This window comes from Leiobunum rupestre, chromosome 3, assembly GCF_980474605.1.
Source record: "Leiobunum rupestre chromosome 3, qqLeiRupe1.1.hap1, whole genome shotgun sequence".
Classification (NCBI taxonomy): Eukaryota; Metazoa; Arthropoda; class Arachnida; order Opiliones; family Sclerosomatidae; genus Leiobunum; species Leiobunum rupestre.
The window spans coordinates 64,550,572-64,574,849 of record NC_143386.1 but is presented as its reverse complement, the minus strand read 5'-3'; the positions used below and the strand labels follow the sequence as shown (position 1 = coordinate 64,574,849).

Here is a 24,278-nt window from a genome sequence, read left to right as displayed (position 1 = left end):
TAGTTATATAGTAATAATTACTGAAGAACTCATGTTTTTACTTCATCCTCATCCATTAGCAGGTTTGCTGTTGTACGCATGCCATTACTGAATAAGAATTCGTGAACTAAACTTTTAGACAGGTTCAGGGTTTCGAAATCAATGGATGGTTTTGAAAATGACTCAATGCCACTTAAACCATGATCTAAGGAACAAAATTAATAATTATAATAATGATATCTTCTTTAGTTTGTTATTAATGTTATTACCCATTCGGAGATCCTCACTCAATTCATTGTCCAGTTTCACCTTACTGGCTGATGAATACTTGGTCAATGAACTCCCTTCATTATCATTGATAAATATATGATTAACTAGCCCTAAAATACAATATATTAGTCATTAATTAATATAATTTGGTTTTTTATGCATAAGAAAGTTACTTGTTAAATCAATGGATGATTTTAAAGGTGTAGATGACATAGGTATTTCTTCCTGAGAAATTTCCTGGATATTATCTATATTATTGAAAAATTATAAAGGGATATTTAATTAGTTCTATATACTACATACTCAATGATTTACAAAAAATACCTGTCAAACTGTCAGACAGAGAGTGTACTGGTCGGTTTCCAATGCCACTTAAATTATTATCTAAGGAAGATACTTAATGATTAGAATAATAATACCTCCATTAATATGATATTCATGTCATTACCAAATGGGAAAAGATCTCTTCCACTCAATCCATTGGCCAGTTTAACCTTACTGGCTGGTGAATACTTGGTCATAGAATCTTTAGTTAACGTTCTTTTCACTTCAAGTGATGCTGAACTCCCTTCATTACCATTGCCAAGTTACAAAAAGATAATAAATTAGTTCTATATACTCTATACTCAATTATTTCGGAAGAAATACCTGTCAAATTGGCACACACAGGAATTACAATTCCAACTAAAGTTGGAACAGCGTTCCAAACAAGACTTTTTTTAGAGTCATTCATGAAACAGGTAGTTTCAAAATGATTGGCACACACAGTATATGACTTATTTAACAAGACATAACTTTTCTCTTTTAAGTCACTACGACCAGAGTTGGCCACCCAAAACTTAGATCTATAAATTCAAGCAGCTACTTTAGTTTTTGGTTGAATAGAGCAATTTATTATCTCAACCATGGATTAAACACTAGTGTTTAATCCATGTCTCAACAAATAACAAGCTTACCTTTGTTCATCTTTAGGAAATTTAAAAAATGACAAAGATTCCCTATTGTTCCTGGCGTTTTTACAACTTATAAAAGCGCAAAAAGAGCTACTGCTATAGGGTTCTAAAAAGTTCTTAGCCATTGATTATTTTAAGTTTTAATTTCAAACTTAACAAAAAAAATTATTTTGGAGCTTAGCAAAAGAAAACCGTTGAAGTTGAAGAATTTTGAATCATGAAGAGCTAAGTGACTGACAACCAATTTCTTTTTTTAAATGAATATTTCTTTGCCTCAATACTTGATGGCGCTGATGCTTGAAAAAAAGCCATCAACTTATACTCCATAGACCACACCAGTCTATGTAAGCGTAGCTTTATATAGTCTTTGGTAATAACCAAGGTAATAATGCAGAATCGCAAACTGAGATTGGAGAGTTCATTTGCATATATTGGGTCACAAATTATAACTGAGTCAATTCCTTCTTCATTAAGTACTAAATTGTATACCCAATTGTTCCATGCGTACAGAAAGCCACTATCCTCCTCTTTCTTCAGAGTAATGCGAATGTAACAACTCGTGTTGAGAGCACATATCTTCTAGTAGTTCTTTTAAAGTTTGATTGTTTTTAAATTCGTTAAACACTTTAAGCCGCACACCCTATTCAAATAAAACAAAAACGTTTTTATCAATTATCTACCTAAGCCTTGCCAAACATGTGAATTTTCACAAAGAGCAGACGCACCAAATCCAGCCCAAAGACTATATAATCAGGTGGCTAAGGAACTGAAGAAGAACTATAATATATCAGCCGATTTACGCAGGTACATGCGAGTAAAGTGCCATTTGTAATGCTCCGCCAAAGGGGGTAGGCACAAACTAGGGGCATGCTTGGGGGATCCTCATTTTTGATGGAACAGGACTACCGGGTCCTCCCAGACTTTCTGTTTTATATCCACTTTTGCCTTTATATACATTTTTTATATCTATGGTGCCAACTTAGATTCACTGCTACCAAGGATAGAAAATAAATAGAGGCACTATTGTATCTGGCGAAGTTGACCGCGAGTGCCGACCCCTTTTCGCCAATGTAGGAAGCCATGAGATGGGCAGATTACGTGGCGCCATCGATGCGCGGTGAAATGAAATACATTATGCCTTTTGGAAAATCAACTGTCCTATGATGTAAACAAAGGAAGGATAGATGGCGTTGCAAATTCTGCCCATCTCCGCTTTCATACATGCGGGCGGGGATGAATTATCCCGGTCAAAAAAGGGGGTGCCTTAACGCGGTAATCTTCCCTCTATTTCTTTTCTATCTCTATGGCAGTGGCCAGTGAATCTAAGTTGGCCGTGAAATGGAACACGCGAAACTTGATCGGAGCAGATCCGAGCACACAAATGGAACATAAAATGTTGATCAGAGCGATATAAAGCAGTCAAATGGAAAACCCTACTAAGTTGGTCCTGCTTTGTTCAAAGGTAATTTTACATTACGTAAGACTAAACATTTCCGAGAGCCATTATTCAGTAAATGACCCATAACAATGAAGCTAATTAATCTTAACAATTTTGCCTTCCTCTCACAAAAGCTATTGAGACCATGCTATATTCAAGTAATAATTTATTATATTTCTAATTTTCAGTAAAAATTATTTACAACAACTTTCCTTAAAGGCAAAGCTTGTTTATTCAACTGAAGCCCCAAAGACTTCCAACGCAGCCCAAACTGAAAGTCGCGTTACTGGTAAAATTGCTAGGAAAATACCTGCCTTTGTACAATTGGAAGAAGGAAAAACCTACAGTTGGTGCGCATGCGGATTAAGTAAAAAAAAGGTTAATTACGCTAATAGAAATTTCTTTGTTAAGAAGTTATATTAACTTAAAAAATTACAGCATCTTTGTGATGGATCTCACAGTAAAGACCCAACTAATAAGATCAGGCCTCTAAAATTTACTGTTCCTAAAACCAAGAAGTATTTACTTTGTTGCTGCAAACAGACTTATAATCAGCCATTCTGCGATTTGACCCATGTCAAAACAAGTAATATTTATTTTAAAATATGTACATGACTATCACTAAATCTATATTATAATTTACATTTTTATTAATTATTATATTACAGTGATTCCCGAAGGAATTAGGAAATCGCTAAACATTAAAATTTGAATCATTTTCACATGTACAGGGTGCCTTTCTTAGTTTTCTGTAGTTGAAATTGGATATTTGCAATAAAGAATTAAGTATTTTTTACGAAAGTATTACCTTTCTTAAAAATCACAGTTATCACACAAATCCAAATACACATCGTATGCCTCTCTATTACAATTTCCTTCTTGGTTGAAAGAGAATTTATGAAAACTTCCATCCACACAAATGGCTAAGAGAAATATTTTTGAGGCTACCAAATAAAAAGTATAAGTAAATTAAAGTATAATTACCATAAACAGAAGATTTAGAGCCAAATGCGCAAATACAAGCACACTCTGCAGCTACTGTAAAATTTGCTAAAGCCCACTGCGATTCCACATAAGGGCTAATGAAACCCATATTGGAAAATCTATTCAACAATAAAAAGAGTTAAATTACAATGGCTAATGTTGATATGAAATAACAAAAACTCACGTTGATCTTTTATTCAATGTTGTATCTTTCAAAGCAAATATGTGGATCGTGCCTTTATCACTGCTTGCCACAAGAAACTCCGAATCGTGACTAAAATTGATGCTTAAATAGTGTATTAGTTATTAAAAGTTTTCATTTGAAATGGATTTGTGTAAATATTACCAGTAAAGGGTTGCAGGATCCGCACCTCGTCTAAGCTCCACCAATTGTACTTTTCTAAGTGTATCAAATACCCTAATTAATGTACCCTAATAAAAGGAAAAAAAATTAGGGTACCTTATATTATTATGATATTAAATTTAAAGTATTATACTTTCTTTGATGCTGTGGCCAATTTTGTTCCTTGTTGGTTTAACGCTATACAAGCAATTTCAGTCTGATGGGCATTAATACAAACAGGAGTTGTAGAAAGACCTGGTTCTGTCAATGCAAGATCAACTATTTGAAGACTGCCGATCTTATTTGCTGGGAAAACTAATAACTGTCGTTCGGAACTACTAAGGGGGCTCACTTCGCATAGACCTATGTAGAGAAATAAACTTATTAAAGGTTTTCAGAGTAAAAGAGACAATTTACCTTTGGGGTTTTCAATTGTGTCAAATGAAAACAGTTTCATTGGTAAGTGAGGAAAACTAAACACATGAATTTGATTTCTTAGAGCAACAAATAGTCTATCTCTTTTCATTCTGACTGCCATAACGCGGGATGAGAATGTAAATTCCATAATGAAAGCCTTTTTATTGTCATCCCATATTAGTACTAATGCAATGAAAATAATAAAATAAACATAATATTTTGAAATAGCAGTTATTACCAGTATTGTCAGCATATTTTGGTGTGGATCCTCCACCAACTAGGGCCACTATGTTTGTGCGATGCAACATCTCACATAAACCAACACTTCCAACATCTAATGATTCTAAAAAAAAACACAAAATCTATATTTTCTTACGAAAATCATATACTTCTTTATTTTACTTACCTATATGTGCTATTTCTGAAAGAGGCTCTACATTATAAATTCTACAGCCAGATTCCATAGAAGACGTAAAACATCCTGTAAAACAAAATATATCAATAAGCCTTGGCTTCTTTGTTCTTGCAAAGGCTTATATAAAATGCCCACCATGATCTTGATTAAAGCGTAAACTTAAAACGCCTTCTTGATTATAACGAATCATTTTAAACTGAAACGAATAATGTTACTTATCGCCTACTTATTAGGACTTAATTAATGCTTTAATTTAAAAAGACAATAAAAACACGTGTCATTGTTGACGAGATAAGCGTCGTCTGCTCTTATATTTTAATGGAACTTGGAAGTTGTGTCTTATTGGTTAATTGTAGATCATCTGTCACTTGCGGGGAAACAAAAAAATGCCACCGCGGAAGAGAAAACGTGAAAATGCAGGTAAACTTACAGCTGAGAAACATTAATTATATTCGAGATTCATAAATTACAAAACCCAGGTTCAACGAAATCAACCAAAAAATCCAAAACTTCCAGCTCAAAGGAGGAAGAGAAACCAACTTACCAACACTGGCTAATGAAATCCGAGCCTGAAAGTAGAATAGAAAATGGAATAGATGTTAAGGTACCTTAGAAGAGTACACACAAAAACAATTATTACATGGTTAAATTTTTAAGCCAAGTTAAAGGTATTTAAAAATTACAGTTTGGTATAGATGACTTGACTTCTTGCCCTGAGCAGATTGATTGTTGGGATGGAGTTCGTAACTACCAAGTCAGATAAAATATATTAATCTGTAAACTAACAATTAACTTATAAAAGTTTTTCAGGCTAGAAACTTCATGAAGGATATGAAACTCAATCAAAATGCATTCTTTTATCATAGTAATTGCAAAGAACCGGGAATTGCTGGCATTGTGAAAGTATAAAAATTATCGTCATAAAACAATATTTGACTAAGCAAATCGGCTTTCTTGAAAACATTTAGATTGTTAAAGAAGCATACCCAGATCATACCCAGTTTGATAAAAAAGATTTACATTATGATAGGTATTAAACACCTGTTAAACAAATAATTCAAAAAGTGAAATATCACAATATTTCAGATCAAGTGATATAAACAATCCAAAATGGTTTATGGTGGATGTTCAATTTGTCAGGAAACTTAAAAGATTTATCAGTCTTAAAGAATTAAAGGCAATTCACCTTGAACACACCAAAACAAAAGGACCACTTCAGTTCATGTCACTATTTACAAGAGCTAGGCTTTCAGTTCAACCTATTACAGATGGTAATTTGACAACCCTCAAAATTATTTTCTGCCAAAAATGTATCAGTGCTATTTTTTCCAGACGAATGGGAATTTATCCTGTCATTAGAAAATGAATCTCCAGACTTAAAATAATAAACTTTTTAAGATTAAATGTAATTTTTTATTATTTCTTTCCACTGGAATATCACTTTTATCAGAAGTGTGTAAAATCTCTTAATGAAAAGTATCCATCTACGCTATAAAAATAAAAACTTGTACCTTCACCGGCCCGAAAGTTTTGCAATGGTTATGATGTACCACCAAATCGCTGTTGAACGGTAATTGCATGCAGCCTAGCATTGTAAGATGTAAAAATAACACTATGTAGAATAGTTATTTATGAAGTAATTTTCTTAAATTAATTTTTCTATTTCGCTTACAATATTATCAATTCTGAAACATTTAGAAAAATAAGCAGGAACCTACTTAGGTACATGTTTCAGGTGTATAAGATTATCAGTATAGGAAGATGAATACTTCACTCATAAGAGATAAATTATAACTTCTTGCTTTTATTTATACACACAAACGGGAAGAAAAACCTATCAATAAGTTATTTTACAAGGCGCAATTTTTCACTTAAAAGCTGCATTTTAACTTTTATGAAAGAAATGAGGCGAATGAGTTGAATATATGACCTTCAAAACAGATTTCCAACAAAAAATTTCAACCCTAAAGTTAAAAATAAGGCTGAACTTTGCTAAATAGTGGGACTGAAGCATTTAAAGGGATTATAATTTTTTTTTTAAAATACAAAGTCCAATAAATTTTAAGTTTTAATCTCAAATGAGTTCTTTTAAATCCCACAATTTTTTTCTTTGAACAAGATTTGGGAAACTAATAATAATAAAAAAAATCTTTTCTTGAAAGTTTATATTTAATCACATAAGATTTAAGAATGAGTTATTTTTCTTCACACCACTCGTTTTCTTTGCGCACCTGACAAATAAAAATTTCTTTTAGTGCCAATATTTAAAGACTTAGATAAAGTGACATATGATAAACTAAGATGAGTGATATTGAATGAATTTTTTTTGCAAATCTACAAAGAAGAGCTTACTTGTTCCTCTTCAATTGGTGTGAAGTCATTTTTAATGTTAAATGTTTTGCGTATCTCCTCTGGTGTTTTACCCTTAATCATGTTGGCCACTGTTTTGCATGTAACATCTAACAAGCCTTTGATATCCAAGTAATTAGCAGCCTGAAATGACCAATTATTAGAAAATAAGTGTAATGTACAAATTATACATAATCACAATTACCAATATGAGCTCGAATAAGGTTCCTTGATCTACTTTAAGGAAATCAGCATCCCACGAACTGATATCATCAGTTCGTTTCTCCTTGTTTTCATCATCTTCGGGCGGTGGAGGATCTTCCTTGTGATAAGTGGCCCATTGGATTACTTTCTTCAATATGGCAGAATTGACATTTGGCAAAGGGACAACTTCTTCTTCGTCTTCATCCATTCCCAAATCTACAAATTATATATGGTCATAAAACAGTTGATAATTCACGCGAGCCATATGCCAATATAGAAGTATACCTTCAAGCATAGTCTTAATGGTTACTGATGCTTTGGCAATCTCAACATCAACTTCAAAAATTTCTCCATCGGAACTTTGAAGCTTAATATTAGGCATCTGTACTTTAAACAGGAAAATAATATCGTTAAAGAATAGTCACGGAATAACTTTCGGGAAATATCAAAATAATAATAAACTATAACAAAGAGCCAAGGCCATATCAAAATTGACAAATATAAAGTTCAAAATGATTCATCCGCAACCACAAAAAAAAAGGCCAAGGCTCAATTTTCATAACATAAACGTTTTGGACTTCTAGTATTCGTTCCAAAACTCTTAATACATTTTTATAGAAATAAACGATATTTAAATATTATGCAAGCTACATAAATATTTATACTTAAGTTATTTAAGAAAACTTACGAACCTTTAATTTGTTTTAGCAATTCCTCAGGAAATATCAAAACAACAAACGAGAAGACTCAAGCTATTTAAAGAGAAAATAATTACCAATAAACATGTAGATAACTTCTTCGGTAGATGTCGCTTTGTAAATTTTGTACCCAAAAATGGCTACCATTACCGAATTAGGACCTTTGACAGAACCACTCACCTTGGAAAGAGGTTAATTACAATTAAATAATGAACTTACATGGTTAAAATGATTGTTTTACCGATAATTCAAATAAATCTACTGCACTTAATTAATTGAAAGTAGTAATAGTTAAGAAATATTCATTGTTATTTTAAGCCTTGGATATTGTGCTAAAACTTACTTGGAACATGGACTAATTAGTCCATGCGTGGAAGTTAATGTGAAATTTAAATTACTTAATGAACATTATTTTATTTCAGATGTAAAAAGAGCAATCGAATTGCTCGAGAAACTACAAAAGAGTGAGTACACTTCGTGGCTAGGTATGCGGTCTTTTACTAACACTCCTTCTTGGAATTCAGTAGTTACTTTTACTGTCATTATAACAATTAACAAGTTAAACACTTCTAAATCCTTTATCTTTCTGAGCTTAAAAACTATTTTATAGAATTTTATTTTCCCAAAATTTTCAATTAGGTGGAGAAGTTCCAACTCAAAAGTTAGCTGCCCTTCAAAAGGTTTTGCAGAGTGATTTTTGCAGTGCTGTGAGGGAAGTTTACGAACATGTCTATGAAACTGTTGATATTTCTGGTAGCCCTGACATAAGGGCCAGCGCTACTGCCAAGGTTCAAATACTGAAACCAAAAACGTTATAGTAATTAATACAATGTGATTCCTTAAATCATAGGCAACTGTAGCAGCATTTGCAGCTAGTGAGGGCCACGCCCACCCAAGAGTTGTTGAGCTTCCCAAAACAGATGAAGGTTTAGGATTTAACGTTATGGGTGGAAGAGAACAAAACTCTCCAATCTATATATCCCGAATAATCCCTGCTGGAGTTGCTGATAGACATGGTGGTTTAAAACGCGGAGACCAGCTTTTATCAGTCAATGGAGTTGTAAGTATTTATATAGTGAATATGCTTACAAGGTGACCATAGAAAAAGTCAAGTAAATAGGGAATAGGAAATTTGTGGTACATTCATAGCATTTGTTTTTTTAAAATACTTGTGTTTGATGGGAATTTGGTTTAACAATTGACTGAACAAGCAACTTTCTAATAGGGTGCAAAAAAAATTCTTTAATTTGCGTGATGTGAACATTTTACTTAATTTTTTTCCAACTCTGTAGTTTTTATTACCATTTATATCAATAATTGTAACGGGCCAAGTAAAACTCCAACAAAATGAAAATATACACTTCCCTAATTTTTTTTTAAATTTAAGAGTGTTGAAGGAGAAAATCACGAGAAAGCAGTAGAATTGTTAAAAGCAGCTCAAGGCACAGTTAAATTGGTGGTACGATATACACCCAAAGTTTTGGAAGAAATGGAATTGAGATTTGATAAACAGAGAGCTATGAGGAGAAGGCAAAATATGCATTGATTGATGTTGTTTGTAATTGAAATTTTCTTAATCATTCCATCATGTGTTTTTCTACAAGTTATTTTTGAACTTCTATATGATTCATACCTACTTGTTAACATCTTAACTATTGCCATAGGTGAAAGGATTTAATTATTGCATGTTTATCACAGTAGAAATCTATTTTCAATTGTATATGTATAAACCAGAATTGTTTAGAATGTGAATTGGTTTTAATAAACCATTTATACTTGACTATATAATGATTGTAATTTACATTTCTGCTACAACTATGCAAATGAAATTGTATATTTAGAACTGTACCAAGCAAAACAAGCTTTTAACAGTTGTAAATTATGATGCTAATAACACCTAAAAATTAAACAAGGGTGTAAATCTAGTGTTACACAGGATCACACAAATTTCTTACCTAATGAAGTAATTTAACTAAAGAAACTCAACTCCTACTCCAAATTGCAAACCGTATTTTATTCTGAAAGGAAATAATTTCATTTTAGCCCATGCAAATTACCAGATTTAGCTTATATGTACGAAATTACCTATCACCAGGTTGAAACTTGACTGGGAAACAATAATTTAGTTCAAACCTAGCAATATGGCCAATGGATAAAATTAAACCTAGCCCATATGTTAACCTATAGTTGTTTAAGAGCATCACAAGGCTTTGATAGTAATCATCAGCTATGGAAAATGAAAACATTAGCAACCATTAGATGATACTGAACATTTCTGTGTCAAAATTTGCAAAGATATTCATTTTGTAAAATTAATTTAATTAATTGCAGGGCCATCCTAAACCCATTCTTGCTAATCACAATGGGCCTAGAGGACATATTACCAAGAATAATGAAGGGCTTTTCACTACCCCCTATGCATTGTAACCCGGCCACCTGTTGAAAGGCATTATAAGTCGCTGGATGACATGGGTATTAGCTTAGCTGATTATTATTATTATTATCATTGCACCAAACGTAAAATTTCGCAAACCCTACTATACCACAAACGGAAAAGTAACTCTGGAAAATGTTAATTTTCAAAAATGAATATCTACGCAAAGTTTCATTTCCGCAAAATAATTTTGACACAGAAATGTTCAGAATCGTCGGCATCCGCCCAACCCCATTCTTACTAATCACGATGGGCTATCCAGCATCGCGACCTAGAGGACATATTACTAAGAAAAAATATTAAATATTTTGTCATCTAACTGAAAATTTTGAGTACCCTACTATACCACAAATGGAAAAGTAACGCTAGAAAACGTTTATTTTCAAAAACTAATATCTCCACAAAAAAAAAATAGGCCATGCGTTGATATTCACCCACATACTGTTATTGAAAATGGTTAAAAATTAACTTACAAAATTCGAATTTCCCAATGTTCCCAGCGTTGACAAAACCATGTAACCTAAAGAAATCTCCAATCCCTCCTTGACCGGGTCTAAATGGCAGTGGTGTATAAAGATGTAAAGATGAAGCCCAATAAGCTTCAGATCCTAAGGCATTATCTAAAAGAAAAATATGAGTCAATTTAAATGGTCATACAATATCAATGACGTAAAACAAACCTTCGGAATGAGGTCCGACTCCCCTGATACCAAATCCTCTCAGATTTAATGGACCACCCAGAAAAAACTTATCGCTAATATTAAAGGTTTTGTCCGTACCAGCTTTCCTCATTAAACCTGCCATTAATGAACCTTGTAAAATCTATAATAGAGGTCATAATTAAAAATAAACAAGCATTAACAGTGACTTGGTTGGATTAAAAACATACAAAATCATTTCCAAGGGGCTGATTTAGTTGGTACTCTATTTCATGTTTGAGAAAACCTACATCTCCTCCCAGACCAGCATACTCTTGGTTCAAACGAAAATAGCTTCCGTGGTTGGGTAGAATAGGATTGTCCCTTTTATCCACAGTTAAAATGTGCTAAAAGAATACCATTTAGTGTGGAAGAATTAAATTTTGCGATGGGTTACCTTCAAGGAGGATTTCAGAGAATGGCCCATTTGTTCCCTAACAGCAAATGCAGTAGTTTGATTAGCTAAGCATTTCAAATCTCTCCATATTCCTTCCCATCTTACATTGTGACGGACTTGAGGAGCGGACTCAAACTATACAAACCAAAGTGTCATAAGTTTTGAAGTGTTTTAATTTAAAAAAAGGGCTTTGTTGTATTTTCATGTGTATAAAATTACGCACAAGATTTCAAAAAAATATTATTTGGTTTATAAAATTAAGAAATTACCAAAACTTCAATTAAGGTACCACGATCGATTTCATGGAATCCACTCCAAACGAAATCAGCACCTTGCTGAAAAACAGCAGCTGTAATCCTGAAAAGATCCGTCAATTTTCAAGTAACAAGATTGAATTTTATAGGTTTTAACCCCAATTACTTTGGATTTGCCCATCCTAGTAGAGGTTTTGATAGGGTAGCGTTGAACCCAGATGACTTTTTAGTTCCATGGTGGTATTCCGTTTGTAGGCTTTCCCCGCGTCCAAATAAGTTGGGAAATCGTGCACCTATAACCTAAATTTACATTATTTAGAAAAAAATCAAAATTAAACAGCAAAATTATACTGCATACCAAGCTGCCTTCATTATTTCCTACTAATGTATTGACACCACCTGTAACTCTGCGACTCTCAATGACATGATAGGTTACTTCAACTCCGTTGGGTGAAGCGTCTTCCCCTTTGCTAGTGTCTATGAATATTCCGATACTTTTGAATGAACCAAGAGATTCTGTAAGCAATTTCCATATAAGTATTCTATATTCTGCTTATAAATTATTTATAAAATGGTTTAAACTACCTAGTTGCTTTCTAACTGCATTCGCTTTCAGAAAAACCTAAAACCGGATTACTATTTCTCAGCTCTTTACAATTATACTTGTTTTTGTTTATTTTCAGTATCCTACTTGTTGGTAATCAGTAACTTTGAAAAGATCTTGGACAGCTTTTTCAAGAACGTCATCTTTGGTTCTGGAGACTCCATCTATATGTACTTTATCAACTCTTGCCTAAAAGTGAATGAATGTAATTGTTTAATAATTGAACTATAGCAATGGTCTTGATTTTTTGGGACTAAGAAATTATAACCATAAGGGGGAAAACTAAAAAAAGGCTATCATCACACATCTAAATAGAAAATAATAACCTTGTATTCTTTTAATTTGAGAAAAAGTAACCGCTGCTTCAATTTTTTTATCTTTTTCCTTAATAACTAAAAATAAAATAACCTTCTAAGGGTATGGTTTCAGTAACAGTTACTATGGTTTCTTTTTGGTTTAAGAGTATTAAACGTACCCTTATTCTATCCGCAGATACTTCAAATTTTTCTGGTTGTTGGGGAGTTGGATTTTTGGGTGCTTCCTACACAAGAAAAATATAAATGAATAATGATTCTTGAATGTACCTAACAAAGGCCTAAGACTATACACTTAATGCATGAGCCAATAAAATAATCTTTCATTGGCCCATGCTTAATGACTGTTTGGCTGCTTTAGCAACGCTTAGAATTGAAACTCAAAATAAAATATTAAAAGAACGAAAACTTTACCTTAGCATGCACAGTACCCATAGTTGATTTATAGTAAACAAACTATAATTTAATCTGTTTAAAAAACAAAGTACTTTCAGAATAAATAAAAATGCTACTTTTGAAGCCGGTTACAAGACTTACAACCTCTAACGTCCATTTTGTTTACCCTGTGAGTGATGTAACTGATGTTCCGGAGAATCCGGATTTCCGGTTAGCCAAAAAAAAAGGGTACTTACTACTTTTGGAGCTTGGAGGAATAAAACAAGTATACTTGTTTTATTCCTCCAAGTTTGGAGTAGCCACGGCGGGGCAGCCTCATTTCTCCGAATTCCCATTTCTCCAAAAGACCGTTTCTCCGAATCCCATTTTTTCGAATTCCCATTTCTCCGAATCAAAAGGGACGGTCGTCCCTATGCAAGGTCCCGAGCACTTGCTATATTATCTCGAGTCAGAATTAAGCCGATTTTACCCCCTCGTATCTCAAAAACTATAGGTCGTATGAAAACAAGTGATGTATCGTTTGAAAGGTTACAGAAACGCGACAAACATATACGAATTCCATCGAACAGGGTTGAGGCGACGTTTCGTAGTAATGGGGCAAAGTAAGACTTAATTTTTCTTCTTCTTCTTCCATCTTCTCCTCGCAGACCGCTCTACAGCAAACACTACTGAACCGATTTAAATGCAATTTGGTATACAGTTTCATATTAAGCTCCCATTGTGTCCTTCTAAAGGAGAAGTTCATATCTGGTATAGTTCTTGAGCTACGGCGACAAATGTACAGTTTAGCGAGTCGGTAACGAAACCATGGAGTAATAAACACATAAGAAGTACTAAATCGGAGCGACCAGCCATTTAAAAAAATTAATGCAAAAGGTTTGAGGGTTGATCATTCTAGGTGAAAACGTGGCGCTGTGTTTGAAAAAATAGTCTTAAAGGTTAAAATGCCCGCTATAAAAATAACGGAAATACTTCCAAATTATGTATGCAACATATTTATAGGTGGATTGTAGGAAAAAAGGGCCGCTAAGTTCGACAACACGGTCTTGGGTTAATGACCATTTATGATAATTCTTCTTATCTTCTGATGTTTTTTGAAGAAATCTTTCCACTGGTTCATAACCATAAAAGCCTATTAAACAATTTAATGTGTATCCCGCAACCTAATGAATAACTTCCGAGCTTTCCCCATTTGTTGACAACCTTGTCTCCACCGCTAGATGAAGACGTGTGAATTCTGGTCCTCGTATGAGGGCGTGGGTTCGAATCCCACTTCTGACAATCAACGCTTTTTTATTAAATTTATTGTTACGCGTCAAAATTACAATATTAACGTTTCGTGCGATAAATTAGACTGTAGGTTTCATGTCAGGATGGCCGAGCGGTCTAAGGCGCCAGATTCAAGGCTTAACAACCTTGTCTCCACCGCTTGATGGAGACGTGTGAATTCTGGTCCTCTTATGAGGGCGTGAGTTCGAATCCCACTTCTGACAATAAACGCTTTTTTATTAAATTTATTGTTACGCGTCAAAATTACATTATTAACGTTTCGTGCGATAAATTAGACGGTAGGTTTCATGTCAGGATGGCCGAGCGGTCTAAGGCGCCAGACTCAAGGCTTGACAACCTTGTCTCCACCGCTTGATGGAGACGTGTGAATTCTGGTCCTCGTATGAGGGCGTGGGTTCGAATCCCACTTCTGACAATAAACGCTTTTTTATTAAATTTATTGTTACGCGTCAAAATTACATTATTAACGTTTCGTGCGATAAATTAGACGGTAGGTTTCATGTCAGGATGGCCGAGCGGTCTAAGACGCCAGACTCAAGGCTTGACAACCTTGTCTCCACCGCTTGATGGAGACGTGTGAATTCTGGTCCTCGTATGAGGGCATGGGTTCGAATCCCACTTCTGACAATAAACGCTTTTTTATTAAATTTATTGTTACGCGTCAAAATTACAATATTAACGTTTCGAGCGATAAATTAGACGGTAGGTTTCATGTCAGGATGGCCGATGTCACAGTACATTTTTTTTATAGATATAAAATTTTAATTTCAATGTTTCCCATATATATTTTCCAATAAAAACTATAATAACCCCTCCCCCCCGGCGAGTCGCGAAAAGGCGAGTGGGTCCTGTTCCTGGAATTTCGTATGGGGTCGCGCGGCTCTAAGTGGTCGCCTTACCCCCCCTGTTAATGAATGGCCCTCGGGATGCTTAAGATAGCCCTTTTTGAGTCGGCTCCGCGCAAAGGATATCGTGCCAATGGATTCTTCTTTTCCAAGAAAGTTCGGGCTTGTCATGACTATTGTCACTATTTTTATTTATAACCTTGTTTTGAACATTTAGAAATTTTGGGGGAAAACGTTAAAAGTATTGGTAGGAGAGTTTCATTTCTTCTTATATCGCCGCTGCCAATTACCGTAAAAGCCCAGATATGCCACCATAAAATGCCATAGTTCTAAGCCAACTGCCAGCCATGACGACTGAGCCATAAAGCCATTCGAAGTAACTTATAAAATAAGACCTTGACCTTCTACGCAACCCGGCTCACTTTTTGGATTGGCTAAATATAACTCCACCTCTGTGTGTGATTGGTATGACCCTTAACTATAACCCCACGTGACCATAGGATCTAGATGAACAAAACCAGAGAACATTGCTTTTTTTCAGTGTGTGGGACCAAAAGACTAACTAGAGTAGGGAGGCAGAGAGATCCTCTACTCGACAAAAAAAAATAGAAGGTCTGAACTTAACTCGGGAGTTGAAATATTGGCGTTCGTGAATATTGTACAATTTACCAGTGAGAAAATAATAATAAACAAAAAAGCATAACCAAATCCGTTCGAGTCGGGAAGGTGTGAAAGGCTGATTCCGAGCCGACGTCTACCGCTAACTTCTGTCCGCTAATCTTCATCTGTGGCCATCTATTCTCATCTCTTCGTCTTTCGTTTTCCGGAGGTGTGCGTTGATACCGGCAGCTATACCAGTGATAAGTACTTTACGAGATATATGGCTTAGCATTAGTTGTAAATATTAATTGGCATAGAAATCTGGCAGCGGCAAGGGTTAGGTTGTAAACTATTTGTTGATTGGAAGTGTCGGGGTATTATTTGTTGTCATTTAAAGTATTTGAGTGTGGTGTCGGGGGCTATATAACTTAGTGGGTGGGTATTCGATACGGGATAAGGGATTGAGGTAGTCAGGTGACTAGAAATTTTGTAGTAAATGTTACGAAATAAACGACCATTGGCACGATATTCTGAGAGTACTGATTTGAGGACCCTCCGACTTTTAGTTCTAAGCTAAAATATTTCAGGAGATCTGAGACCTTTCCTCTTCATTGTTATCGCTAGGGGGAAACTCAAGGTAAATAATACAACTCGAATAAATTAGCGTGACAAACTGGGGGCCCGTCCGGGATAGAGACAAGGTCCATCCGCTACTATAGAAACCTTGGTCAATAAAAAGGAGTTTCCCAAAGGAGAGGGTCTCGTGAAATAATATGATTAAGATTTGGTCAAGTAGGTACTACGGCATATATGAGTGACTCGGATAGTAGTGAACCCTTTCAACCCTCCTTGGACTCGCTCCAGGTCTGCCCCGATTGCATACCCGGTCTTGGAAGATACCATAGTTGTGCTGAATGCCTTCGAGCTTTTCAAACATTAGAACGGGAAAATAGGCGAATTAAATTAAATCAAACACGCGAATTAGATTCCTTTAAGAAACCAATTACTCCGACCCCAAACCAGGCTCACGACATTACCACATTAAACCCCATAGTGGAAAATAACCTACCCGATAGCTCCGTTTTAGTCCCCATCGATTTGATTATTCATCAGGATCCTAATTATATAGAACCCAATATGGCAAATGTTAATGCAGACCTGATCAACGCCCTGGTCGCTCAATTACAAGCTCTTACTGGAAACATGGCGGTTGCGCAAGCCACCCAACCCAGTGCGTGGGTGCCAAAGGTAGAAACCCCGACCTTTCATGGTCAAGCCGATGAAAAGATGTCTCTCAAAGAATTTTTAATTAAAGCAAAAGCTTTCAAGCAGAGTCGAGCGATTCCAGACCATGTATTCTTAGATTCGTGGGTTCCCGTTATTTTGAAGGGCCCCGCGTTAGATTGGTGGGTTGAGAGTAGCTTTCATCTAACAACCTGGGATGAATTCGTCACCGCTATCAAAGACGAATTTGAAAGCGAAGACGAAGATGATCGCGTGCTAGAGAAACTCCATAGTAAAATTCAGGGTTCGGAATCTACCCTGGATTACATCAATAGTATGCAAGAACTCATGCGCCGCATGCATAAACCCCTTTCATCAAAGGAAAAAGCGCGCATAGTCTTTCGAAATTTGCGCCCCTCGATGCGAGTCCACCTCGTACATAAAAAGTACACGTGTTTGAAGGATCTAATAGCGGACGCCACTCGGGTCGAAAGCGTGATCCCTTCCGAGGCCCCGAAGGTCCCTCCACCGGCTGCTACTCCCGCCCCTGAAAAGCTACCCCCTCAACCGTCTGGTCAAACCCAAATTACCAGACCATCTACACCATGGGGAGCGTCATATAACAACAGGTACAGCTGTTTTGAATGTAATTCTCCCGATCATTTCAAAAGGGATTGCCCCCGTCTAAAAGAAAATTGGCGAAGACCCGGAAATTTTAGAGGTCAGGGAAACGGGAAGAGCGGCGACTACCAAGGAACGGGGAGTGGTGCACGTCGGCCCGCCCAGTAGACCCCCGACCTACCTTACCCGAAAGTCTTCCACCGATAGATAAATCTCCATGCAGTGATTCTTCGGGTAAAGGTTTAATTTTTATCACTGCAGTCCTAGGAGACATTAAGTGTAAAGTGTTAGTAGATTGCGGGGCGTCACATACTATTATTAACGAAAAATTTAAAACTCACTTAGAGGGATTAGGACATACAACTATTAGAAATGACGCGATTTTAAAATTACCTAATAATCAATTTGTACAAGCCTGTGGAAGCGTGGTCGTTCATTTTTCTTTCCCCGAAATTACTGTAGAAACACCCGCCCTTTATGTCAATAAGTTAAATTTTCCCGCTATTCTAGGTCTAGATTTCTTGACCCGTGCCGGTATGCATGCAAATTTCAAAAACAGAACCTACTATTGGGAATCTAATCCCGAAAAAACTATTCCGTTCGAGGAATTATCTGAAATTCATAGTATAACTTTAAATAATTTTTTAATTGATAAGTATCTATTTGACTCGTCCGACGATTCTGTTGATTCAGAGGAATTAGCTAAAGCCCTCCATAATGCCCCCTTAGACGAAGCAAAAAAGGGGAAACTTAGGGATGTAGTTGAAAAATGGAAGCAGGTATTTTCGAAAGATGCGGGAAGATCGACTACCACGCAACATTATATAGAAACAAAAGGCCCCCCGATCGCTTGTCGCCCCTACCGATATTCTCCTCCCATCCAAAATAAAATAAATAAAATAGTCGAAGAAATGCTCGAAAAGGACTTTATAGAGCCCGGAAATGGTCCATGGTCTGCGCCTGCCTTTTTAGTAAGACGCGAGGGGAGAGATGATAGGCTAGTTATTAACTATCAGCAAACCAATGCCGCCAGTAAACAAGATCAGTATCCCATGGCGCGAATGGATGACATTTTAGAGTCGATTCACAAACCAAAATATATCACCTTAATCGACCTACGATCTGGCTATTGGCAAATTCCCCTCCATCCCGATTCTCGCGATAAGGCGGCCTTCGTCACCGATAAAGGATTATTTCGTCCTAAGGTGATGATGTTCGGACTCACTAACGCGCCTCGAACTTTCCAGCGCATGATAAATAGCATGTTTTTAAAAGATCGGAGAGAGGGAGTGTTTGGTTACCTGGACGACCTCATAATAGCTACGGATAATTTTGAAGACCATTTAAGATTATTGGACAGGGTTCTCGCCACCCTTTCAGAGCACGGGTTGACCGCTAAGGCTTCGAAAGCTCGTTTTTGCCAAAGCAAAACTTTAATCCTGGGTCATATCATTTCGGAAAATGGAATTGAAGTAGACCCCGAGAAGGTCAAGTCGATTCAGTCCTACCCTCGGCTAAGAAACGTAAGAGATGTACGTCGGTTTTTAGGCATGGCGTCATATTACCGAAAATTCATTTCCAATTTCGCAAAACTCGCGGAGCCATTAACCCGGCTTCTTCATAAAGATCGGGCCAAATGTTGGAGGTGGGAACATGCCCAAGAGATAGCTTTTGAACATCTTAAAGACGCTTTATCCTCGGCCCCTATTCTTCAAACCCCAAACTTTGACAGCGATTTTATTGTAAGGACCGACGCGTCCGATGTGGGGATAGGGGGGGTCTTAAGTCAGGTAAATGACGGAAAGGAAGGAGTGATACGGTACTACAGCCGCGCTCTAACTACCCAAGAGAAGAAATATTCTACTTCGGAAAGGGAATGTCTCGGTATTGTTGAAACCGTAGAACATTTTCGTCCTTATCTACAGGGGTCCCAATTTAAGGTGTTTTGTGATCACAAAAGCCTCGAATGGCTACACCGAGCTAAAGACCCGACGGGGAAGTTGACTCGATGGATGCTGCGATTGCAGGCATTCGAACCGTTTCAAATTATTTACATCCCGGGGAAAAGTAATCTAGTCGCTGACGCTCTGTCTCGCATTCCCTCGGCGTCCGCAGAAAGTGAAACCCACGTCACAGGGGGGCACTTATCGGCCATTAGAGGTCTATCGAGTAAAGATTCCGTTAACCCCACCGTAGCCAGGTTAGATTTAGACGTAATAGTAAGGGAACAACAAAAGGACGAAACAATATCCCTAGTCTCGAAATACCTAGAAAACCCACTTTCGGTGAAGCTCAGTGCTTCTGTTAAACAATTAGCGGCCCAGTGCGCCATAGAACAAGGCATGATATGTAAATATGTACCGAAGTACGAAGCAAAGGAGTACAGCGGCTTTCGGGTATTAGTACCTAAAGTCTTACGCCCTTTAGTGCTTTACTGCTGTCACGACAACAAAACCGCTGGCCACTTAGGCGCCTTTAAAACCAATCAAAGGATTAAACAACTTTATGTTTGGGAGGGGATGAGCGCGGACATTAGCAAATACGTAAAATCCTGTTCCGTGTGTCAGAAAATTAAAAAAACACGTGAAAAGCCGGCCGGGCTAATGAAGTCGCAGCGAATAGGTTATCCGTGGCAGGTCATCTCCATTGACATGAAAGGGCCGTTGCCTAGAAGTAAGCGGGGTAATACTCAAATGTTAGTAGTTACAGACTGTTTAACAAAGTGGGTAGAAATCTTCCCGCTGAAGAGAGCCACTACCACCCTTATTGCCAATAAGCTTGTAGATGAAGTCTTCACCCGTTTCGGTACCCCATCCCGAGTAATTTCGGATAATGGGAGCGTATTTGTATCAGACCTCATGCGAGCCGTCTTCGACCAATTTGGTGTCCGTCATAGACTTACATCCATCTACCACCCTCAATCGAATCCGGTGGAGAGGGTAAATCAAGTCTTAGGAACCATGATACCATGCTACCTTAATAAAAGCCAGCAGGACTGGGATTTAGGGCTGCCTCAATTAGCGTTTGCCATTAGGACCGCCGTCCACGAGTCGACGGGTGCCACTCCCGCTTTCCTAAATTTTGGCCGTGAGCTGCAAGCCCCGCATTATCCCATACCAGATGATCTGGATGTGGACGAATTAACGAGCCACAAAGTAGCTAAAGTACACGGGATCCGGTTGGCAAGGGTTGTTGGAGAAGCGGTGGAAGAAGCGCGGACTAAGATAGCAAAAGCGCAAGCCCGGCAAAAGGTGCGGTATGATAAAAAGCACCGCCATGTAGCGTTTGAGGTAGGACAAACAGTGTTAAAGAAAACGCACTATCAGTCAGCCGCCGGAGAGTACATGTCCAATAAACTCGCACCCGCCTGGGATGGGCCCTTTTTTATATCAGAGAAACTTTCTGATCATACCTATCGGTTAAAACATAGGGAAACTGATAAATTGTTAAAAGGGACCCATCATGTTAGTCAACTTAAGCTATATCTTCCAAGACCGTTCAATCCGCGGTTAGACTTAGAAACCTGTGATGCCGTTTCCCTTCACAGGCCAGAAAATCCAAACGAGCGCAAATCATCCTTACGCCCCCGTGACCCCCTTTCTGGTCGAGCTATCCATCATAAGCATCGTATGTCATAGTACCTCACGTGGACGTTCGGTGTTGAGGAGGAGGGAGTGTCACAGTACATTTTTTTTATAGATATAAAATTTTAATTTCAATGTTTCCCATATATATTTTCCAATAAAAACTATAATAACCCCTCCCCCCCGGCGAGTCGCGAAAAGGCGAGTGGGTCCTGTTCCTGGAATTTCGTATGGGGTCGCGCGGCTCTAAGTGGTCGCCTTACCCCCCCTGTTAATGAATGGCCCTCGGGATGCTTAAGATAGCCCTTTTTGAGTCGGCTCCGCGCAAAGGATATCGTGCCAATGGATTCTTCTTTTCCAAGAAAGTTCGGGCTTGTCATGACTATTGTCACTATTTTTATTTATAACCTTGTTTTGAACATTTTGAAATTTTGGGGGAAAACGTTAAAAGTATTGGTAGGAGAGTTTCATTTCTTCTTATATCGCCGCTGCCAATTACCGTAAAAGCCCAGATATGCCACCATAAAATGCCATAGTTCTAAGCCAACTGCCAGCCATGACGACTGAGCCATAAAGCCATTCGAAGTAACTTATAAAATAAGACCTTGACCTTCTACGCAACCCGGCTCACTTTAGGGATTGACTAAATATAACTCCACCTCTGTGTGTGATTGGTATGACCCTTAACTATAACCCCACGTGACCATAGGATCTAGAAGAACAAAACCAGAGAACATTGCTTTTTTTCAGTGTGTGGGACCAAAAGACTAACTAGAGTAGGGAGGCAGAGAGATCCTCTACTCGACAAAAAAAAATAGAAGGTCTGAACTTAACTCGGGAGTTGAAATATTGGCGTTCGTGAATATTGTACAATTTACCAGTGAGAAAATAATAATAAACAAAAAAGCATAACCAAATCCGTTCGAGTCGGGAAGGTGTGAAAGGCTGATTCCGAGCCGACGTCTACCGCTAACTTCTGTCCGCTAATCTTCATCTGTGGCCATCTATTCTCATCTCTTCGTCTTTCGTTTTCCGGAGGTGTGCGTTGATACCGGCAGCTATACCAGTGATAAGTACTTTACGAGATATATGGCTTGGCATTAGTTGTAAATATTAATTGGCATAGAAATCTGGCAGCGGCAAGGGTTAGGTTGTAAACTATTTGTTGATTGGAAGTGTCGGGGTATTATTTGTTGTCATTTAAAGTATTTGAGTGTGGTGTCGGGGGCTATATAACTTAGTGGGTGGGTATTCGATACGGGATAAGGGATTGAGGTAGTCAGGTGACTAGAAATTTTGTAGTAAATGTTACGAAATAAACGACCATTGGCACGATATTCTGAGAGTACTGATTTGAGGACCCTCCGACTTTTAGTTCTAAGCTAAAATATTTCAGGAGATCTGAGACCTTTCCTCTTCATTGTTATCGCTAGGGGGAAACTCAAGGTAAATAATACAACTCGAATAAATTAGCGTGACACCGAGCGGTCTAAGGCGCCAGACTCAAGGCTTGACAACCTTGTCTCCACCGCTAGATGGAGACGTGTGAATTCTGGTCCTCGTATGAGGGCGTGGGTTCGAATCCCACTTCTGACAATAAACGCTTTTTTATTAAATATATTGTTAAGCGTCAAAATTACAATATTAACGTTTCGAGCGATAAATTAGACGGTAGGTTTCATGTCAGGATGGCCGTGCGGTCTAAGGCGCCAGACTCAATGCTTGACAACCTTGTCTCCACCGCTAGATGGAGACGTGTGAATTCTGGTCCTCGTATGAGGGAGTGGGTTCGAATCCCGCTTCTGGCAATAAACGCTTTTTTATTAAATTTATTGTTACGCGTCAAAATTACAATATTAACGTTTCGAGCGATAAATTAGACGGTAGGTTTCATGTCAGGATGGCCGAGCGGTCTAAGGCGCCAGACTCAAGGCTTAACAACCTTGTCTCCACCGCTTGATGGAGACGTGTGAATTCTGGTCCTCGTATGAGGGCGTGGGTTCGAATCCCACTTCTGACAATAAACGCTTTTTTATTAAATTTATTGTTACGCGTCAAAATTACAATATTAACGTTTCGAGCGATAAATTAGACGGTAGGTTTCATGTCAGGATGGCCGAGCGGTCTAAGGCGCCAGACTCAAGGCTTGACAACCTTGTCTCCACCGCTTGATGGAGACGTGTGAATTCTGGTCCTCGTATGAGGGCGTGGGTTCGAATCCCACTTCTGACAATAAACGTTTTTTTATTAAATTTATTGTTACGCGTCAAAATTACATTATTAACGTTTCGTGCGATAAATTAGACGGTAGGTTTCATGTCAGGATGGCCGAGCGGTCTAAGGCGCCAGACTTAGGAGTCTCGTTTGCTTTTTCGTCGGGAACGGTTGTCTTTTTTACGCTCTCGTTCTCGGTGTTTTCTTGCGGCGGTACGTACCACTTTAGCGGTTTTCTACCGTGTTTTCTTTTTCCCTTTCTCGTTGTTTTCATTTTTCGTGTTTGGATTTTATTTTTCTTCTTACGGTTGTCCCCGATTTCGGGAGGCCGCCACTATGGAGGCGCTAAAGCGTAGCGTCTTTGTGGTTGTCGAGTCATTGACTCCGGGTATTACTAAGGAGATTATTGCAGTATCGGTTAAAATGGTTTTCGGAACTGATGCTATTTCATCGGTTGTCCCTGGTGTAGGTGGTTTTTTTGTTTGTTTTTTTACTGAAGCGGACGCGGAAGAATGTATTAAGTCGGGGTTGATGGTCGGCGGCGTTTTACGGGCGGTCGAAAGTGTATCGGCGCGATCTGTTATTTTGAAGTTTCTCGAAGTGCCGGAGTTTGTCACGGACGACGCTATTCGCGTTAAACTAGAAGCTTACGGGTGTGAACTTAAAGGCGCTTTCGTGTGGGTAAAGTCCGATGGCTTGTACTACGGGGAGCGTAACGTTCGCGTCACGTTGCCTCAAGGTGTATCTTCGCTG

At 37.7% G+C, this 24,278-nt stretch overlaps 6 protein-coding genes and 5 non-coding genes across 19 annotated transcripts; 8 read left to right on the top strand and 3 right to left on the bottom strand.

Annotated features, from left to right (window-relative positions):
* Positions 1-2,590: 2,590 nt before the first annotated feature.
* LOC149954225 (uncharacterized) lies at positions 2,591-3,441 on the top strand. Of its 2 annotated transcripts, none has more exons than XM_090169001.1 (4): positions 2,591-2,798; positions 2,860-3,018; positions 3,079-3,226; positions 3,309-3,441. In XM_090169001.1, the coding sequence occupies exons 1-4, from the start codon at positions 2,730-2,732 to the stop codon at positions 3,350-3,352; spliced, it is 420 nt and encodes a 139-aa protein (XP_090025127.1). In that variant the 5' UTR covers positions 2,591-2,729; the 3' UTR covers positions 3,353-3,441. The 2 variants fall into 2 exon arrangements, with proteins under 2 accessions (XP_090025127.1, XP_090025128.1); XM_090169002.1 differs by having other exon boundaries at positions 2,611-2,642; positions 2,829-3,018.
* LOC149954224 (WD repeat domain phosphoinositide-interacting protein 4-like) lies at positions 3,341-5,166 on the bottom strand. 2 transcript variants are annotated; one of them, XM_090168994.1, is made up of 10 exons: positions 4,935-5,166; positions 4,791-4,865; positions 4,623-4,727; positions 4,385-4,567; positions 4,122-4,330; positions 3,971-4,056; positions 3,809-3,910; positions 3,625-3,743; positions 3,449-3,563; positions 3,371-3,389 (listed from the first exon to the last, which is right to left on the bottom strand). In XM_090168994.1, the coding sequence occupies exons 1-9, from the start codon at positions 4,987-4,989 to the stop codon at positions 3,454-3,456; spliced, it is 1,044 nt and encodes a 347-aa protein (XP_090025120.1). In that variant the 5' UTR covers positions 4,990-5,166; the 3' UTR covers positions 3,371-3,389; positions 3,449-3,453. The 2 variants fall into 2 exon arrangements, with proteins under 2 accessions (XP_090025119.1, XP_090025120.1); XM_090168993.1 differs by having other exon boundaries at positions 3,341-3,563.
* Positions 5,082-6,435, top strand: LOC149954223 (thymocyte nuclear protein 1-like). The gene is made up of 7 exons (XM_090168998.1): positions 5,082-5,219; positions 5,279-5,403; positions 5,485-5,553; positions 5,610-5,702; positions 5,768-5,829; positions 5,886-6,070; positions 6,132-6,435. The coding sequence occupies exons 1-7, from the start codon at positions 5,186-5,188 to the stop codon at positions 6,182-6,184; spliced, it is 621 nt and encodes a 206-aa protein (XP_090025124.1). The 5' UTR covers positions 5,082-5,185; the 3' UTR covers positions 6,185-6,435.
* A 419-nt stretch (positions 6,436-6,854) lies between these two features.
* LOC149954222 (S-phase kinase-associated protein 1) lies at positions 6,855-8,171 on the bottom strand. Of its 2 annotated transcripts, none has more exons than XM_090168999.1 (5): positions 8,045-8,171; positions 7,638-7,734; positions 7,354-7,568; positions 7,152-7,292; positions 6,855-7,030 (listed from the first exon to the last, which is right to left on the bottom strand). In XM_090168999.1, the coding sequence occupies exons 2-5, from the start codon at positions 7,732-7,734 to the stop codon at positions 6,995-6,997; spliced, it is 489 nt and encodes a 162-aa protein (XP_090025125.1). In that variant the 5' UTR covers positions 8,045-8,171; the 3' UTR covers positions 6,855-6,994. The 2 variants fall into 2 exon arrangements, with proteins under 2 accessions (XP_090025125.1, XP_090025126.1); XM_090169000.1 differs by having other exon boundaries at positions 7,638-7,739; positions 8,045-8,103.
* veli (L27 and PDZ_signaling domain-containing protein veli) lies at positions 8,152-9,795 on the top strand. 3 transcript variants are annotated; one of them, XM_090168995.1, is made up of 5 exons: positions 8,152-8,241; positions 8,473-8,535; positions 8,690-8,838; positions 8,901-9,110; positions 9,438-9,795. In XM_090168995.1, exons 1-5 carry the CDS (start codon positions 8,187-8,189, stop codon positions 9,594-9,596), a joined length of 636 nt encoding a protein of 211 aa, XP_090025121.1. In that variant the 5' UTR covers positions 8,152-8,186; the 3' UTR covers positions 9,597-9,795. The 3 variants fall into 3 exon arrangements, with proteins under 3 accessions (XP_090025121.1, XP_090025123.1, XP_090025122.1); XM_090168997.1 differs by having other exon boundaries at positions 8,473-8,514; positions 9,438-9,794; XM_090168996.1 differs by having other exon boundaries at positions 8,236-8,327; positions 8,473-8,514.
* Positions 8,726-13,332, bottom strand: LOC149954220 (sorting and assembly machinery component 50 homolog B). 4 transcript variants are annotated; one of them, XM_090168990.1, is made up of 15 exons: positions 13,289-13,332; positions 13,166-13,219; positions 12,913-12,978; positions 12,525-12,626; positions 12,419-12,455; positions 12,192-12,349; positions 12,000-12,133; positions 11,849-11,936; positions 11,580-11,714; positions 11,374-11,529; positions 11,165-11,306; positions 10,958-11,104; positions 10,136-10,277; positions 10,006-10,068; positions 9,597-9,947 (listed from the first exon to the last, which is right to left on the bottom strand). In XM_090168990.1, exons 2-14 carry the CDS (start codon positions 13,184-13,186, stop codon positions 10,023-10,025), a joined length of 1,374 nt encoding a protein of 457 aa, XP_090025116.1. In that variant the 5' UTR covers positions 13,187-13,219; positions 13,289-13,332; the 3' UTR covers positions 9,597-9,947; positions 10,006-10,022. The 4 variants fall into 4 exon arrangements, with proteins under 4 accessions (XP_090025117.1, XP_090025116.1, XP_090025118.1 ...); XM_090168992.1 differs by having other exon boundaries at positions 13,292-13,322; XM_090168991.1 differs by lacking the exon at positions 9,597-9,947 and adding an exon at positions 8,726-8,847 and having other exon boundaries at positions 13,166-13,290.
* A 1,182-nt stretch (positions 13,333-14,514) lies between these two features.
* On the top strand, positions 14,515-14,640 carry TRNAL-CAA (transfer RNA leucine (anticodon CAA)). Its single transcript has 2 exons — positions 14,515-14,552; positions 14,595-14,640. It is a non-coding gene; the product is annotated as a tRNA-Leu (tRNA).
* Positions 14,641-14,726: 86 nt separating this feature from the next.
* Positions 14,727-14,852, top strand: TRNAL-CAA (transfer RNA leucine (anticodon CAA)). Its single transcript has 2 exons — positions 14,727-14,764; positions 14,807-14,852. It is a non-coding gene; the product is annotated as a tRNA-Leu (tRNA).
* An 86-nt stretch (positions 14,853-14,938) lies between these two features.
* Positions 14,939-15,064, top strand: TRNAL-CAA (transfer RNA leucine (anticodon CAA)). Its single transcript has 2 exons — positions 14,939-14,976; positions 15,019-15,064. It is a non-coding gene; the product is annotated as a tRNA-Leu (tRNA).
* Positions 15,065-23,205: 8,141 nt separating this feature from the next.
* TRNAL-CAA (transfer RNA leucine (anticodon CAA)) lies at positions 23,206-23,331 on the top strand. Its single transcript has 2 exons — positions 23,206-23,243; positions 23,286-23,331. It is a non-coding gene; the product is annotated as a tRNA-Leu (tRNA).
* An 86-nt stretch (positions 23,332-23,417) lies between these two features.
* On the top strand, positions 23,418-23,543 carry TRNAL-CAA (transfer RNA leucine (anticodon CAA)). Its single transcript has 2 exons — positions 23,418-23,455; positions 23,498-23,543. It is a non-coding gene; the product is annotated as a tRNA-Leu (tRNA).
* The last annotated feature ends 735 nt before the right edge of the window (positions 23,544-24,278 follow it).